Consider the following 17357-nt stretch of genomic DNA (forward strand, 5'->3'; position numbering starts at 1 on the left):
TCCTCTTATGTTTCTCTCAGACCAGATATTGCCAGACTTCCATGTTTCAAATGACACATCTTTCCATATTTTCAATAACACCCCGTCTTGACATTTGAAACATAACTATATCATTTGGTCAATTATCCCCCCATCTAATTGTACTGACTAACATTTATCCCCGATCTTTCTCATTTGTATGTACATGTTTTGTGATTTTAAATTGTGCACCGAAATCAATTCGTAAATGTATCCATATCACAGACCAGTGTTTTTTTACCGTTCGTTCCTCAAGTCCAATTACCGTGAACCATAGCTGCAGTTGCTCAGGAAGGTAACACAATAGCTATATCCGTGTTCCACTACCTCCAAAGCATTTTACTTCCTTGGGGTAGCAGCACCGTAGAAGCTTCCTCATGTCCCTTAGAAACAGCACACAACTCAGTCCATCAGTAACCAAAAAGGTCTTTTGTCCATCACTGGCTGTTTAGTGTCTCATTTTTCTGTCATCCAAATTGCTTTCCGTTTCTCATTGGAATGGTAAAAAAAAAAAAATTAAGTCTTATCTTAACACATTACTTGTTACCTAACCACACAAATAGACCGTGTGTTACAACTTTACACATTTGCAACTGTTTTCACAATTTCAATACTAAAAATAAAGTACAATATCGACACATCCCTTCGTGGCTTTGGAACCAATGGTCATTACATACTAAGTATAGCGTGTTAACAACATCAATATTATTTGTGATGTTCTATGCAGTTAAATCAAGACAACACTCTAAACTACCACTATACCCCCTCTATTAAAACATTCACACAGTTTAGAAATGCTGATCAAATTCTCGAACGGCACACATACCCCCATTACTATACATAACAGTCCATACCAATTTACATGACATTTCTTCTTTAATAACTATTACAGCTCTTCAATGCAATATTGTTTGCTGCATTGTTAATAATTTTCCCACCGTGGCATCAAGCTACAAAAATTCTTAAACTATTGTCTTTTATCATATTGGGGTTCCTCGTCAGCCGCTGCTGTCTGCCGGGACCCTTAATAACTCCATCGCGTAGTACCTACCCCATGGAGACCTCAGATCATCCATCAGCTGATGTCCAATTAGAGATATCTGACCGGATGTTTCACTGCTCAGTAATAAATTGATATTTTGATTTGTTTCTAACCCGTAAAGTTTTCCTCCGGGCTCTTGTCATTTAATTCCCTCAAATATGTAGCCAATTGTATCATTGTTTCCCCCCCAATCCTGTCTAAAACATTCTTCTCTGGGTGTAGTTCTCTTCCTTCTTGTGAACTGCTTTGTCTGTTATTTATTTTTTCCATCTGAAAAATCAAATGAACAGGTCAAGGGTGGAGAGGGCCTTATTCTTTAATTTGTACTTTCTATCTTCGTTTGGATTCCAGAAGTGCCCTCTCCAGGACTTCCAGATTTCTTTTGCTACCATTTGTTTCCTTTTTTTTTTGAACTGGTTTATTTTCCTTATCTTTTATGTCCTTCATACAATTAAAGCCTCCACCTTCTGTCATTGCACCCCTGAGTGAGATTCGAAGAATCTCAAACTCCTCCTCTTTTGCTCACTCTGATCCAATCTGTCGAAACCTTACTCTGATACATTCCTGATATTGCTACTGCATTTATTTTAATTACTTTATTTTAATTACGGATGGATTTTTATGAAGGTAAGTTCCAAACATGACATTTTAACTTTATCACCTGTCCAATCAATGCTGCTAACAGGTTTTAATTCACTGTCTTCCCACCAATTGGGTCATGTGTTTTAATCGTGATATAATTTATTTTGCTCCAGACACCATTCTTCTCTAATTCAACTGTATGTTTACCCAGATTCTGAACAATCTTATCTTTACTTTTTACAGCTTCACTGATTATTTTTCCTGCAGTTTTAGTTGGTAGCTTCACCCAAACTTCCTTTGTATTATCAATTGTTTTAATATCTTAATCTTCCCTGCATCTATTTTTATTAAATCTTTCCCTGCCATCAGATTCTCATTTCCTTATACTGCTAGTAATTCTCTTATCTAACTTTTGGTCCAATATCTTCATTCTCTAAAGCTCCTTCTTCAGTGTATTTAACATTCTAAACATCATTATTTTTGATGGTGAATCTTGTGATCATCGGGCACTAGGACCCTACGGAGCTATGCAGTGTCAATTTCAACACTCAGTTTCAAAGCCTGCAAGCAGCTGACTGCTGGCCAGTACAAACTCTTTATCTGTTTATTCTAAGACTAATTTAGCTCTGAACATACTGATTTACCTCATAATACTAATCACATTTCTACCTGCCATTTCTAACTTCTAATTGATGTGAAACTCGGTTTTGCAAAATACAACAAATTTTTAAAAATACAAACACCAAAGGAAATTCACAATTCCTTATTAGACATACACACATTCATTCATCCACTCAGATCTTGGATCTCTACTTTGTAGGGTTTCACAAATCCTTATTAAACACACACACACTTATCCACTGAGATCTTGGACCTCTATTCAGTGGGGTTTTAGTTACTCTTAACAAAAATTGAGACCCCTCCATGCTGATAAAGTTTCACTTATGCAGGAGTTTTTTTGCCTCTGTTAATTTCTTTTCCACTCTTGTTTCATTGTTTCAACTCTCTTGACCGTGTTTCAGAACAAGAGGATTATTCTAATTGCCATTTTTCGGAATTCTAAGTTCTGTTCCTGGTTTTCCCTTTCAGTTGCAATCTGAAATTAAGGATAAGTACCCTTTCTGGGCCCTAGCCAAGGCTAACTAAGGCACTATCTTCCCGTTTTAGTTAAAGGTCGATTGGTTATTGGCCTCTAAAGATTCTAGACGTCCCCTAATTCTGTAGGCTTTAACCTCACAATCTGCCTTACTCTAAGGATGATTTCTTTTTTGGCCTCTTTTTACCAGTAATGGATGCAAGATATTTAGTGCTGTCACCAAGATGTCTTGCAGACTTTGTCTCAGGGTCAGCATCTTCTAGTCTGCTGATTTTACACACCCAACCTGAGCTTCAGTCCCCTCGGTCCACAGAATATCCTTACAAAAGACACTTCATCCAGACTTAGCCTCAAGATCGGAGAGTCCCGCCCTACGTTCTCCCGCTGGAGCTAAATTTCACCAGTTTTTCAATCACCTTGCGGTCATAAAGCAGGATGCAATTCAGTGTTCCACACCACCCAAATTTATACATGGGGAAGAACACGAGGGACTCCCTGGGAATTCTGCAATCAGGCTTGCATCTTGAGTGGGCAGCCCAATAGAGAGGTCCCATGGCCGGCCACCCCCTCATCCCCCACACTGCAAACCCGCATCCCCCACACTGCAAATCAGCCCTCTCCGCACAGCAGCTCCCCTCCCCATCCTCAAGTCCGGATACCTGTTTTAGGGGACCCCTCACAGGGGCCCCTGAAATAGGGGACTCTCCACAGCTCCCCCCCGTATGGGAACTAAAGAGCAGTCCAGACAGGGGCAGTGAGAAGCATGATAGCTGTAATATTTAGTTTGCAGCTCCGCGTGTCCATTCCTGGAAGAAGAGCAGCTGTGCCTGCCTCTGGTTCCCACAGATCCATTAGCTGCCATCCATTCTTGGCTTTTGATCCCGATTTTCCCCCAACACTCGATTTTTTTCATCCCAGCGGGGAAGCACTCCAGGTGTCCGAGGATGGAGAATCCCCACATACATCTCTCTCTCTGCCCTTTAGAAACCTCTTCAAGTCCCATTCTTTTGAACAAGCTTCATGGTCGGGATTCTCCAACCCGGCGTGGCACCGGTCGGGGGCCGTTGACAGTGCCCCCCCCCCCCGGCGATTCTCCAGGCCCTGATGGGCCGAGTGGCCGCCGATTTTGGCCGAGTCCCGCCGGCGTGGGTTACTCAGGTCCCACACGGCGGGACCTGGAAGGTGACTCTGCTGCGGCCGTGCAGGAGGGGGGGCGGGATCCAACCCCGAGGGGAGGCCCTCACGGTGGCCTGGCCCGCGATCAGAGCCTACCGATCGGCGGGCGGGCTGGTTCCGTGGGAGCCAATTTTACTTCTGGCCGGGCACCTGTAGGGCTCCGTCATATTGCCCGGTGGCTGGCGCGGAGAAGGGAAACCCCACGCATGCGCGGGAATACACGTGGGGGCATAGCCCCATTATTGGAGAATCCCGCCCCTTGTCACTGTTCCAAATATTTTCTGGTATTATTTGCTTTATTGCAGGATAACTGCTGCATTGTTTTCAGTTATCGGGTCTCAGTCTGAATTGCATTATTCATGACTCTTTATTTGATATTTAAACCATATTTAATCTATAATAAACCTCTCATTTCAACACCTGTCATGCAACCAACAAAGATATGCAAAGAACTCGCTGCCGGAGGAGGTGGTCGAAGCAGGGACGATAGTGACATTCAAGGGGCAGCTTGACAAATACATGAATAGGATGGGAATAGAGGGATACGGACCCAGGAAGTGTAGAAGATTTTAGTTTAGACGGGCAGCATGGCCGGCACAGGCTTGGAGGGCTGAAGGGCCTGTTCCTGTGCTGTACTTTTCTTTGTTCTTTGTTGTTCTATTAAGAGAGGTCAAGGAGCCAGGGGTAGAGTTTTGGACAAACATCTGGGTCTCACTGCATGTTGAGGTTTTTGATTTCCACAGTGCAGTTTTTGTCAATGACAGGCTTCCTATCCAGAAATAAGGCTGATTGTTAGGCTCAGTTTTATGAACAGCATTCAAAATTTGGATTTATATCACCTCATTGGGACAGCAAAAATCTCCCAAGACACTTAAGAGCATTCTCAAACAAAATGTGTCATTGAGCTACTTCGGGGCTGGTTTAGCACAGTGGGCTAAACAGATGGCTTGTAATTCAGAACAAGGCAGCAGCGCGGGTTCAATTCCCGTAACAGCCTCCACGAACAGGCGCCGGAATGTGGCGACTAGGGGCTTTTCACAGTAACTTCATTGAAGCCTACTTGTGACACTAAGCGATTATTATTATACTTAAAGGAAGATTTATATGTATGCAGCACTATACACAGATGTCTCAAAGTGCTTTATAGCCAATTAATTTCTTTTTCAAGTGCAGTCTCTGTTGGAAAGTAGGAAATGTGACACCGTTATGATAATGACCAGATAATTTATTTTTGTGATGTTAATTGAGGGATATATATTGGCCAGGACAGAGGTAATTCCTCTATTCTTCTTCAAAATTGTGCCATGGGATCTTTTATGTGCACTTGAGCAGACAGATTGGCCTGTGATTCGGATGACACGATAAACCTCAGTTTAACATCCCAACCGAAAGACGACATCTCTGACAGTACAGCACTCTTTCAGTGCTGCTCTGGAATATCAGCCTTGATTTTTGTACTCAGTCCTGGAGTGCTGAATCAGAACCTTATGCCACAAAGGCCATTGTGTTAACAACTGAGCCACCACTGTTATGGAGACATAGAATAAACCTGCTGTTATTTGATTGGTTCAACATTGTTTCAATTCCTGTTTTGTTCCTTTTGTAGTGTTCTAGTACATGTGCTGGAGGGTTCCAACGGCGTGTTGTGGTTTGCCAAGATGAAGATGGATATGAAACCTATAACTGTGCTGAACAGGCTAAGCCTCTTGAAATGAGGTCCTGTGAATCTGGTCCTTGTCCTCAGTGGATTTATGGCAACTGGGGAGAGGTAATATTTCTTCTTCTATTAGTTTTCTTGTCCTTTACTCATTGGCGTTTTTAGAATCATGGGCCGGGATTCTCCGAGCCTCCGCATCGCAATTGCGCTCAGCGCGGTGGCGGCGAATGGGCATCAGACCCGCAATCGGGTCCGACGCCGTTCCCGGGATCTGGGGGGCGGGCCTATATTGTCGGAGCTGGTCCGCGGTGCAGGGCCCCGTATCGGCAACCGGTGCTGTGAGGAGCAATCCGGGGCCCTGCTAGCCCCCCTGCAAAATGGAGAATCACTCTGGACTTTCTCCAGGAAAGTCCCATTATCAGAGAATTCCGCCCATGATATTTGGCTTATTAAGAAAACGCAGATTTTGTAAGAAGTGGAGGTGCAACTTGCCTATTATATCCTGCTATAGAGTTGCAGAGTAAGTACTGCAAATGAAATTGCCATTGCATAATTGCAGTTTAATCCCAGTATTAAAGTAAGGAATTAAAAGCTATTATATGCTGTCCTACCTTTTAAATGGGCTATGTTCAAGAGAGGGCAGTGCATTCAATTATATTTGCAAATTGAACAAACCAGAAAAAAATCAGGAAACATTATTTCCACAAGATTATTGAGGCCAATAGGATTTTCCATCCCCTTTCAGCACATTTTGACAATGAAGTACTTTCCCAGTCCAACATGAACGAGAAACAGTGGGCGGGATTCTCCGACCCCCCCGACGGGTCGTAGAATCGCTGGGGGCTGGCATGAAACCCGCCCCCACCGTGTCCCGAAGTCTCCGCCACCAGAGATTCGGCGGGGGCGGGAATCGCGTGGCGCTGGTCAGCGGGCCCACCCCCGCCGATTCTCCGGCCCGCGATGGGCCAAAGTCCCGCTGCTGGAATGCCTGTCCCGCCAGCGTGGATGAAACCACCTTTTGAACGGTGGGACAAGGCGGCATGGGCGGGATCCGGGGTCCTGCGGGGGCGCGGGGCGATCTGATCCCGGTGGGTGCCCCCTAGGTGGCCTGGCCCGCGATCGGGGCCCACCGATCCGCGGGCGGGTCTGTGCCATGGGGGCACTCTTTTTTTTCCGCCTTCGCCATTGTCTTCAATATGGCAGAGGCGGAAGAGACCCCCTCCCCTGCGCATGCGCGGGGATGACGTCAGCAACCGCTGATGCTCCCGTGCATGCGCAGACCCGCGTCACCCGATGAAGACCTTTCGGCCCAGGCTGGCATGGCGCCAAAGGCCTTTCCCGACAGCCGGTGGAGCAGAAACCGTTCCGGCACGGGCCTAGCCCCTCAAGGTGAGGGTTTGGCCCCTCAAGGTGAGGTTTTGGCCCCTAAAGGTGCGGATCCGCACCTTTTGGGGCGGCCCGACGCCGGAGTGGTTCCTGCCACTCCATCACGCCGGGACCCCCCGCCCCGCTGGGTAGGGGAAAATCCCGCCCAGTATGTTGGTATTACTGTGCATTGGAAATGATTTTAAGTCCTGTCTTGGAACACAGGCAAGCGAGTAGCCTAGGAACCAGAGGGAATGGTCATCAGGACAAAGGTAACTAGAACATAAAACATAGAACTGTACAGCATAGTTCAGGCCCTTCGGCCCACGATGTTGTGCCGAACTAGTCTGAAACTAAGATCAAATCAACCTACTCCCAATCATTCTAGTGCACTCCATATGCCTCTCCAATAACCGCTTGAAAGTTCCTAAAGTGTCCGACTCCACTACAATAGCTGGGAGTGCGTTCCACAACCCAACCACTCTCTGAGTAAAAGAACCTACCTCTAACATCCCTCCTATATCTTCCACCATTACTTTACAGTTATGCCCCCTTGTAACAGCTACATCCACCCAAAGAAAAAGTCGCTGAACGTCCACTCTATCTATCCCTCTCATCATCTTATACACCTTAATTAAGTCACCTCTCATCCTCCTTCGCTCCAATGAGAAAAGCCCTAGCTCCCTCAACCTTTCCTCATAAGACCTACCCTCCAATCCAGGCAGCATCCTGGTAAATCTCCTTTGCACCCTTTCCAATGCTTCCACATCCTTCCTATAATGAGGTGACCAGAACTGCACACAATACTCCAAATGTGGTCTAACCAAGGTCTTGTACTGTTGCAGCATAACCTCACGGCTCTTAAACTCAATCCCCCTGTTACTAAATGGTAACACACTATAGGCTTTCTTCATGGCTCTATCCACTTGGGTGGCAACTTTCAGAGATCTATGGACATGAACTCCGAGATCTTTCTGCTCCTCCACATTCTTCAAAAACCTGCCGTTAACCCTGTAATCTGCATTCAAATTTGTCCTTCCAAAATGAATCACCTCACACTTATCAGGGTTAAACTCCATCTGCCACTTTTCAGCCCAGCTCTGCATCCTATCAATGTCTCTTTGCAGCCTACAACAGCCCTCCACATTATCCACTACTCCACCAATCTTGGTGTCATCAGCAAATTTACTAACCCAACCTTCAACTCCATCATCCAAGTCATTGATAAAAATCACAAATAGCAGAGGACCCAGCACTGATCCCTGTGGTACACCGCTGGTGACTGGGTTCCAGGATGGAAATATACTATCTACCACCACGCTCTGTCTTCTATGTAATAGCCAGTTACTGATCCAATCGGCCAAATTTCCCTCTATGCCATGCCTCCTTACTTACTACATGAGCCGACCGTGGGGCACCTTATCAAACACCTTACTAAAATCCATGTATACGACATCAACTGCTCTACCTTCATCTGTGTACTTAGTTACCTCCTCAAAGAATACAATCAAACTTGTGAGGCAAGACTTACCCCTCACAAATCTGTGCTGACTATCCTGGATTAAGCTGTATCTTTCCAAATGATCATAAATCCTATTCCTCAGGACACTTTCCAATAATTTACCTATGACCGAAGTGAGACTAACCAGCCTATAATTCCCAGGGTTATACCTATTCCCTTTCTTGAACAAGGGGACAACATTCGCCTCTCTTCAGTCTTCTGGCACTATTCCTGTAGACAGTGAGGACATAAAGATCAAAGCCAAAGGCTCTGCAATCTCATCCCTTGCCTCCCAAAGTTTCCTAGGATATATCCTTTCAGGCCCAGGGGACTTATCTATCCTCAGGCTTCTCAAAATTTCTAACACATCTTCCTTCCGAATATCTACCTCCTCCAGCCTACCATCCTGTATCGCACTATCCTCCTCAACAACATGGCCCCTCTCCTTTGTGAACACTGAAGAAAAGTATTCATTTAGGACCTCTCCTATATCTTCAGAGTTCATGCACACGTTCCCACTGCTGTCCTTGACCGGCCCTAACTTCACCTTGGTCATTCTTTTATTCCTCACAAAAGTGTAAAAAGCCTTGGGGTTTTCCTTGATCCTACCCACCAAGGACTTCTCATGCCCCCTCCTAGCTCTCCTAAGCCCTGTTCAAGACGAAGGTTTGCTAGGCATTGCAGATGGGAAAGAAGGGCTGAGGCGTAGGGCAGGGGAAGCCCATTGGTTCTTTCTTGAGATGTATAAGAACAGAATCTCAGGATCTTCACAGTGCAGGAGGAAGCCATTTGGCCCATCAACTCTGCACTGGCTCCCTGAAAGAATACTCCACCTCATCCCAATTCCCAGCCTTATTCCCATCACCTTGCATATTCTTTGTATATGATAGCAATCCATATTCCCATTTTAATATCTCAATTGAAACTTCCTCCACCACACAAGTTAATTCCAAGCTCCAACCACCCTCTGAGTGAAAAGTTTTCCATCACATCACTTCTACTTTTTTTGCCCATTATTTTGAATCTATGCCCTTTAGTTCTTGATGCTCTCTTGAGATGGAATGGTTTCTCACTATTTACCCAGTCCATACCCCTCAGGATCTTGAAGTCTCCTCTCAGGCTTTTCCATCTCAAGGTAAACAAACCCAACCTCTCTAATATATCCTCATAGCCACACTTGTTTATCCCTGGAATCATTCTTGTAAATCTTTTGATTTCTTCACATCCTTCCTCAAGTATAGCACCCATAATGGGACGCAGTACTCCAGATGAGACCTAACTACAGTTGAGGCCTAACTAATGTCCTATACAAGTTCAACATGACCTCGTTACTCTTGTACTCAAAGCCCCTATTAATAAACCCGAGGATAACATATGCTTTATTAACTCCTCAACATGCCCTGCCACCTTCAATGACAATATACACCAAATACCCTTTGTTCCTGCACTTCCTTAAACATTTCTACCTTTATTTATGCTGTTCCTCCACATTCTTCCTGCCAAAATGAATCACCTCGCCAATTCTCTGCATTGAACTTTATCTGCCACTTGTTTGCCCAATCCACCAACATGTCTGTCTGGAAGTTAAGATTATCTTCCTCACAGTTGAAACTGCTTCTAATCTTCGTATCAGTCGCAAATTTGGAAATCACAGTCTAGGTTACTAATATACATCAAGAAGAGCAAGGGTCCCAACACTGATCCTGGGGACACTCCTGCTTCTCCTGGCCCACAAATAAATTTTAATTGGAAGTTGAACACTTAACTTTTGGATCACTATTGGCTCTCAATGCAGCTCCAGCAGCCTTGGTACAACAAAAATGTCATCGCTGCTCCTCTGCTGAGGCCTCATGTTAATACTATAATTGAGCTCTAGTATCATTGGAACACAATCTACGTACATTAAAATACTGCCTGCCGCCAGCTTCAGGACGGTATTGGCTCGTCAAGGTGGGAACAAAAAGAGGGGAATAACAGAAGTCTATTCATCACCTCTAGTCTTTTCCACCATTCAGTCCGACCATAATTAATCTGTACTTCAATTCAATTTACCTATCTTTGATACCCTGTTACCCTTACTAATAAAAACTTGTCGATCTCCGTCTTGAGAATACTAATTGACCGCAAAGGATTCCATGTACACAAATCAGTAAAATCTGGAACACAGGTACAGAACATAATCAAAAATGACTAATCGAGTACTCACCTTTGTCTCAAGGGATTCAATTATGAGGAAGTTATGCTTCAATTGTACAGAACCTTAGTGAGATCCAATCCAGAGTACTGAGTTCAGTTTTAGACACCAGACCTCAGGAAATGTCTATTTGCCCTTGAGTGGCTACAGTATAGATTCACCAGAATGATATCATGCGCATAAACTTGTTTTGTATTTGCCTTGAGTTAGACGGTTGAGCAGTGATTTAAAGGAGTGATTTAATTGGGTGAATGCAAAGAAACAATTTCCTCAGTGAGGAATCAAAGAGAAGAGGGCACAGTCCTTAAAATTAAAAGTGTTTTTGTGTGAGGAGCAGAGGAAACCTAAAGCATTCTCCCTCTTAGAAATCTGTGGGTCGATTTAAAATTTTTACGGTTGAGATCAGTCGATTTTTTTTTATTGTTGGGGTGGATGTTATTGAAGTGTTATATCCCGCACGGGACGTATGGGGTGGGAATGATTATCGTCCCCATGGTTCTCACGGAGTACAGGCTCTCCCTCTGAGGAGTGGGGCAACTCCATTCAGCTACTTAACTGAATGTGAGAGACCTGGTAGGGATCTACCAGGAGTTGTATATAACGTAACTGTAAATAAAGCAAAGTTCCTTATTCTTACTCGTTGTGGACTCCCCGTGTCCTTATTGAACAAAGGATTTGAATGAAAGGTTGGCAAATTGAGTTGATCTGCCATGATATAACTGAATGGCAGATCAGACTTGAGGCACTGAATAGCATGCTCCTGTTACTAAATTGCTATTTGCATTGGTCATTCTTGGAAGTAAGATATAAACAATATTTTAGCTCCCTACTGTATATCTGCATGTGTGATAATGAGAAGATTTAACAGCTGATAATAGCTGTTTTTCCATCGATCATTCTTGCATGAATTGTCACATAAATGATTGTTCTATGAGTTCATTAATTACTCAATCTTAGTAGCAAAGGAAAGGTCATAAAATAGAAAGGCACTTATCAAGCACTAGATTGATATTCTATATGCCGTATTATGAATACTACATTCAGCGAAATGAAGTGATATGCCCATTCAGTATCTTAAAACGACTTTGACCAACTCTGAAAAAGCTGTTCTCTGTTTTCTCATCACACATCAGGCACCTACCGGGTCTGAGAGAGAATGGTTTATTTATTTTTTTTAATTTAGAGTACCCAATTCATTTTTTCCTAATATGGGGAAATTTAGCGTGGCCAATCCGCCTAGCCTGCACATCTTTGGGTTGTGGGGGCGAAACCCACGCAAACACGGGGAGAATGTGCAAACTCCACACGGACAGTGACCCAGAGCCGGGATCGAACCTGGGACCTCGGCGCCATGAGGTAGCTCTGCAGAGAATGGTTTATTAATGGACTTGGGAATATTTCTATTAATAAATTGGCCAGAAATTAAAAGTTAGATGATGTTCCATATACATTAAAATGACAATCTTTATAATAGAAAAGCATACCTGATCCTTTAATCTCTTACTTTACTTCCAATTCTTGATATTTCCAAAATGCTTCCTTCAGTTTCTGAACACAACTCTTTCAGCTCACTTTTTCTGTCCTTTTTTCATGCAAAATTATCACTATTTAATGGATGTGGTGTTGGTGTTAAATTTATAGTGCACCCAGCTGTGTGGTGGCGGAGCAAGAACAAGACTAGTTATTTGTCAGCTTCCGAATGGTCAAAGACTAAGTGATCAGAACTGTGAAATTCTTGACAAACCTCCTGATCGTGAACAATGCAATACTCGAGCTTGCCCTACTGATGATGCCTGGCACAGAGGCCGTTGGAGCTCGGTACGATAATCATTCTATTTATATAACATAGTTCATCATTCTGTGGATATGTCAGTTTATAACAGTTCTGCTTAATGCCAGGGTATAGTTTTGTAAATGTTCACCTTTTTGTGAGTTTACATTTATTATTTCCTAATTGAATCCATGCTGCTGTTAATACCATGAAGGCCAGTAATATACAGTACACAGTTATGTACCTCAAATCACAGATAGTTGGTGCAAAAATATCTTTTTTATAAAGAGAAGAACAATCTGGGAGCTTTTATGTTACTATATTTAGTCTTAAGGCTCTCATTAGTATGCAGGCATTTTACTCATGTCCTGTTGTTGAACAGGGAGTATTAGGTTTATGTTGGGGTATGTCAGGCTTGTTTGTCTATAACCCTGTCACCAATCTGTGGGGTGAAAATCAATTTTAGGAGAGGAGCAAAATGGTGGAGGTAGATTGATTTAAATGGAAATGCAAATTTGCAGGGGGGAGAACAGACAGCTGATCCACTCTGGCAAAATTGAATTTTACCCCCAGTTACTTAAGTGCATCCCTACACTTTAACCTGGATCCAAAGCTTTTTACCAAAGACTAGAATAATATTCAATGTATGCCATATATTTTGAACTCTACATATCCCTCCAAAGGTATATTGCCCTACAGTAACTTGCAAATCTTTCCTCGAACTCTGACCAAGCTATTGAATAGGCGTCTTGTTGCCAGATTGGTCAGTTAGTACTATCTTTGTATCTATAAAAAATAATCCATCAATTCAATAATTAAGAAGGTAATTTGGAATTGCCACTAGACCATTCAGGTGATTTTCCTTTTATCACCCTCCAGTTTCTTTGCAAAGAAACAGTCAGGTTAGGAAGGACCATTAGATTTGATCATATGTCACTACTCATTCTGTACTTGAACACCAACTTATCACCTCAATATCATAAAAACAGCATTTTAATAAGGGAATTTTCTGATACAATTCTTGGGCATAGCTTCGCCTTAATATTTTCAGGTGCTTATTTGAGAACATAAATATGTGCAGTGCTCCTCAATATGTTTACATCTAAAATTGTGATCTGTTGTACAGCACTATTAATGCTGTCATTAAAATTTGTAACTGGTTAATATGATGTGTGCACAGGTAAGAATGTCCACAGCAGGTAAGTGACTGTGCTTAGGCAATTACATTTTTGTTTTGTAATCCAAAGTTGCAAATACATGTACTCATTTGAGTGTAGACTTATTTTTTTCTTGATCCCATATCCTGTCTTCATAGTTTCTAGGTTACCCTCAGGTCTGAACAATGTGACATTTGTTGAGTTTGGGGAAAAATTATGGACACAGAGCTTATGTGGTTTCCTTGGTATTTTGCATAAACTATTTAAATTGCCTGCACATACCAGCAAATAATAAATCAGAACATAATGGCAATTTGCACATATACATCTGAAAAATCATAGGGACGTTGCATTCAAAATACAGGTAAACATAGATAAACTGTAAATATGCCCATGCACCTTACCATGCATAGTGGAAAATATGAGCCTTTTGTTTGTGGGTAAGGTGGATATTTTTTTTAACTTGCATATCGAAGCACAAACTCACCAATGCTGATTTATGGCCTCAGTAGATTGGATTCTGTTTAATTCTAGCCAAACCCATAAATTGCCTTGCTATGATCAGACACCTCTATCTTTAGTGGAATAGAAACCCTTGTTAATGTAAGAAATTAAATTTGTGGAATTACAAAAGTGACAAAACACTTGATGGGTGGGGTGGGGGGTAATTTTGAGTTTCTGCTGCTGGTGAGCCATGACCCCTGTTAGCAATGCACACATATTAAACAACTCCTTTACTGTAAAATGCACGTTAACGAATAACATACAGGTGCTAAAAAGGAGAAACTCCTTCTGTCGTAAAATGATTGTGCTAACTATTTACATGCTGGATAGTGTTAGTTTGCAGCGATATTTACATTTTATTGCATCATTTTGGCTCTCTTCCGTAAGATTCTCCCTCAATAAATATATGGGTCAGAGACATTATTAATCATATTCTAGTGTTTTACTGTCTTCATAGTTTATAAATTTGGGTTAAAAGTATTATCAACATTATTTGTCTTGGTTAACTGCTTTTATACATTAGATACCCTGGCAATTAAAGCATTTACAATACTAAAGAATAATGTACATATTGCTAAAGAGCTTAATTTATTAATGAAGTATTTGCTCACATTTAAAATGTGAAAATATTTTATGGTGCACAGTAAATATTATTATTGTGACAAATTCGAAGCAGATGAAATGTTTTATTATGTTTTTTTCTTTTGAGAGAATTCTGGTGCTAAATTGCCAACATCCACAGAAATGTATCTTCTATATATTTGCTTTAATAATATGTACAAAAGAGTTGTGTACAGTTAACAGGTTTATATTAAACCTAAATATTAAACTATGTTTTACAGTGTAAATTTAATCCTAAGTGCAAAAAAAAATCTATTTGTTCATCCACTCCTGAAGAAATATCACTGAAAATCCAAATCTAGTTTTGAAAACTTTTGGCCGATGCAAGATGAGTGTGAAAATGTTAATTTCCTTAATGGATTTTCTTAAATAACTTTTACTTTGTATAATACAATTGCCACACAAATAGATTTTATTTGTCATTTAGGATATAAATTTTAATCAAATTGAAAGTGAAACAGCTGACATTGCGGATATAAATAAAGGGTTGCAATTACGCTACAGACATATTTACTCTTTTACAGCTATCTAGTGATACTTGCTTGGCTCAATTATTGTTGCCCAACCCCTTCTTAAAATACATTTGGTGCAATACTGTGCCACCTTTTTGGGAGAAATATATTTAAGTAGTGAGTTGAATGCGAATGAACACATCAGTGATGTGGCTGAAGACTTTGGTTGGACTTTTGATGGACATTGATTTCACATAATACATTGTTACAAGTTATCATGAATAGTTTTCAAAGCATATGTACATATTCAAACAATGAATTATGGAGAGTATTTTGTATCTCAATGTTCCAAGTTCTGTCAAATGTGGCATTATCCATTTCATCGTAGCTTTAGAAAATTTTAAAATATTATCCAATTTCCATGAAACACGATGGCAGTTTCCCGTACTGTCTGTGGATGACGTTTTGGTGGCTCTTCATCGTATTACAATTGGACTATTTTGATATACATTTGAGATATTATTATTTATTTGTACAATACTTCATTTAAAATTTGATGCCAAACACTGAAACAGGAACAATGCACTGTCATATATTGATAGTTTTATGGCTCTTTAAAGGGTGCAGTATCATTGTTAGTAAGACATTGCAAGCATTGCATAATTGTGTTCTTAGTGCCACAGCAATCTGTTTTTGTTTTTTATTTGGGGATTGACTTACTGTGGAAGGGTTTTATGTGAACCACAAAATAAATGGGTGCTTTCAATAAATCAAAGTGGTGTTTTAATTACAAATTCAAGCAACTTTCCATATTTAGTATTTACTATGATCCAAATTGCTAATTACAGCACATAGTAAATAGTCCATTTGTTTTTGAGCCCTTGCAGATCATTATTAACACCCTTAAAAATGTTTTCCAAATCTTTGGCTAATATGAGCACACTTAAATGTGAAGCCGTAATATTCTGTCAAAATTGCTGAGGAAATTGTGCTGTGAGTTTGTTTTCTGCTGTGCTTTGGAGTGGTCCTATTTGTATGAAACCTATTGTAGACCCAATGAGGTACATTTTCATCTTCACCATCCGAGTGACAATCTGGTGGACCATATTGGATTTCCCCTATACAACAAAGATAAAAATGTACCCTGATGTTTGTTGTTCATGTCGTAGACTTAATACAAGTAATTCTTGGGCCGTTTGTTGTAGAATCCATATGCTAAAAGTGGAAGCCATGATGTGGCTTTAATATTTTAACTATTCTTTGCAAAATATATCCAAGAAATCAATCAATTTTTAAAAAAAGCAATTTTCTGTTTATCTTAGAATTAATGAGAAAGAGGAACATTTGAGAAATATGGAGGCAGACATATCTCAGTGTATTTCCTGCTCTTGCTCAGCAAGTAGAAGGGAAGCACCTAGAGAGGTTCACACACCTGCATTTGGGCCTGTCTGAATGTCTATCCATTTAAATGAACCCATTCTGAGTCCTTTAGCTATCTATTTTCTATTAAATAAAATTAAGAATTCACTAAACATGCATTTAGTCCTGAGTATTGAGAGCTAAACCCACAAAATATCATTACTTTAAAAGTTATTCTAAATAATGATGAAGAATAAACATAAAAAGCATTACTTGTTCATTTTTTAATATAAATTTAAAGTGCCCAAATAATTTTGTTTTTCAATTAAGGGACAATTTAATGTGGCCAATCCACCTACCCTGCACATTTTTGGGTTGTGGGGGTGAGACCCACACAGAAACTGGGAGAATGTGCAAACTCCACACGGACAGTGATCTGGGGCCGGGATCGAACCCGGGTCCTCGGTGCCATGAGGCAACAGTGCTAACCACTGTGCTGCCTAGAGCATTACTTATTAATAGGTACAGTAGTTATTGGGATTAAGATTCAATTTTGGCAGAGATACAAAACTTCATAAATACCATTTCTACAGAATAATGCTTACTAAAGTTGCCATAGGGAATCTCTCTTCAGCGGTCCCAACGTAAATGTAGTCTTGAATTTGGAGCAAAGTTCTATTGCCATTCTGCACTGCTCTTTTCAGAAATTAGGGATTGATTTTTATCTGACTGCCCCTCTTCCTGGTGCACCCCCTAATATTTTTATGCTTAGAAACTTCTGTAAAAATACAAGTTGTTGTATTTGTAACAAAGGAACTAGAATTTAAGATCCTTCGGACACTCGCTTACATTTTATAAATCA

At 41.2% G+C, this 17357-nt stretch overlaps 1 protein-coding gene across 7 annotated transcripts in view; it reads left to right on the plus strand.

Annotated features, from left to right (window-relative positions):
- The window catches only part of adamts9 (ADAM metallopeptidase with thrombospondin type 1 motif, 9), a 489710-nt gene that overhangs the window by 208852 nt on the left and 263501 nt on the right, over positions 1–17357 (plus strand). For 6 of the 7 annotated variants that reach the window (XR_011934150.1, XR_011934151.1, XR_011934152.1 and 3 more), the window contains exons 27-28: positions 5521–5682; positions 12273–12449. Coding sequence is in view for 4 of the 7 variants with exons in the window: in XM_072472332.1 (XP_072328433.1) it covers positions 5521–5682; positions 12273–12449 (339 nt within the window). In the remaining 3 variants the exon portion in view is untranslated. The remainder of the gene's footprint in view (positions 1–5520; positions 5683–12272; positions 12450–17357) is intronic. The other variant, XM_072472335.1, reaches the window with a different exon arrangement.

Source organism: Scyliorhinus torazame, chromosome 13 (genome assembly GCF_047496885.1).
Source record: "Scyliorhinus torazame isolate Kashiwa2021f chromosome 13, sScyTor2.1, whole genome shotgun sequence".
NCBI classification, from domain to species: Eukaryota; Metazoa; Chordata; class Chondrichthyes; order Carcharhiniformes; family Scyliorhinidae; genus Scyliorhinus; species Scyliorhinus torazame.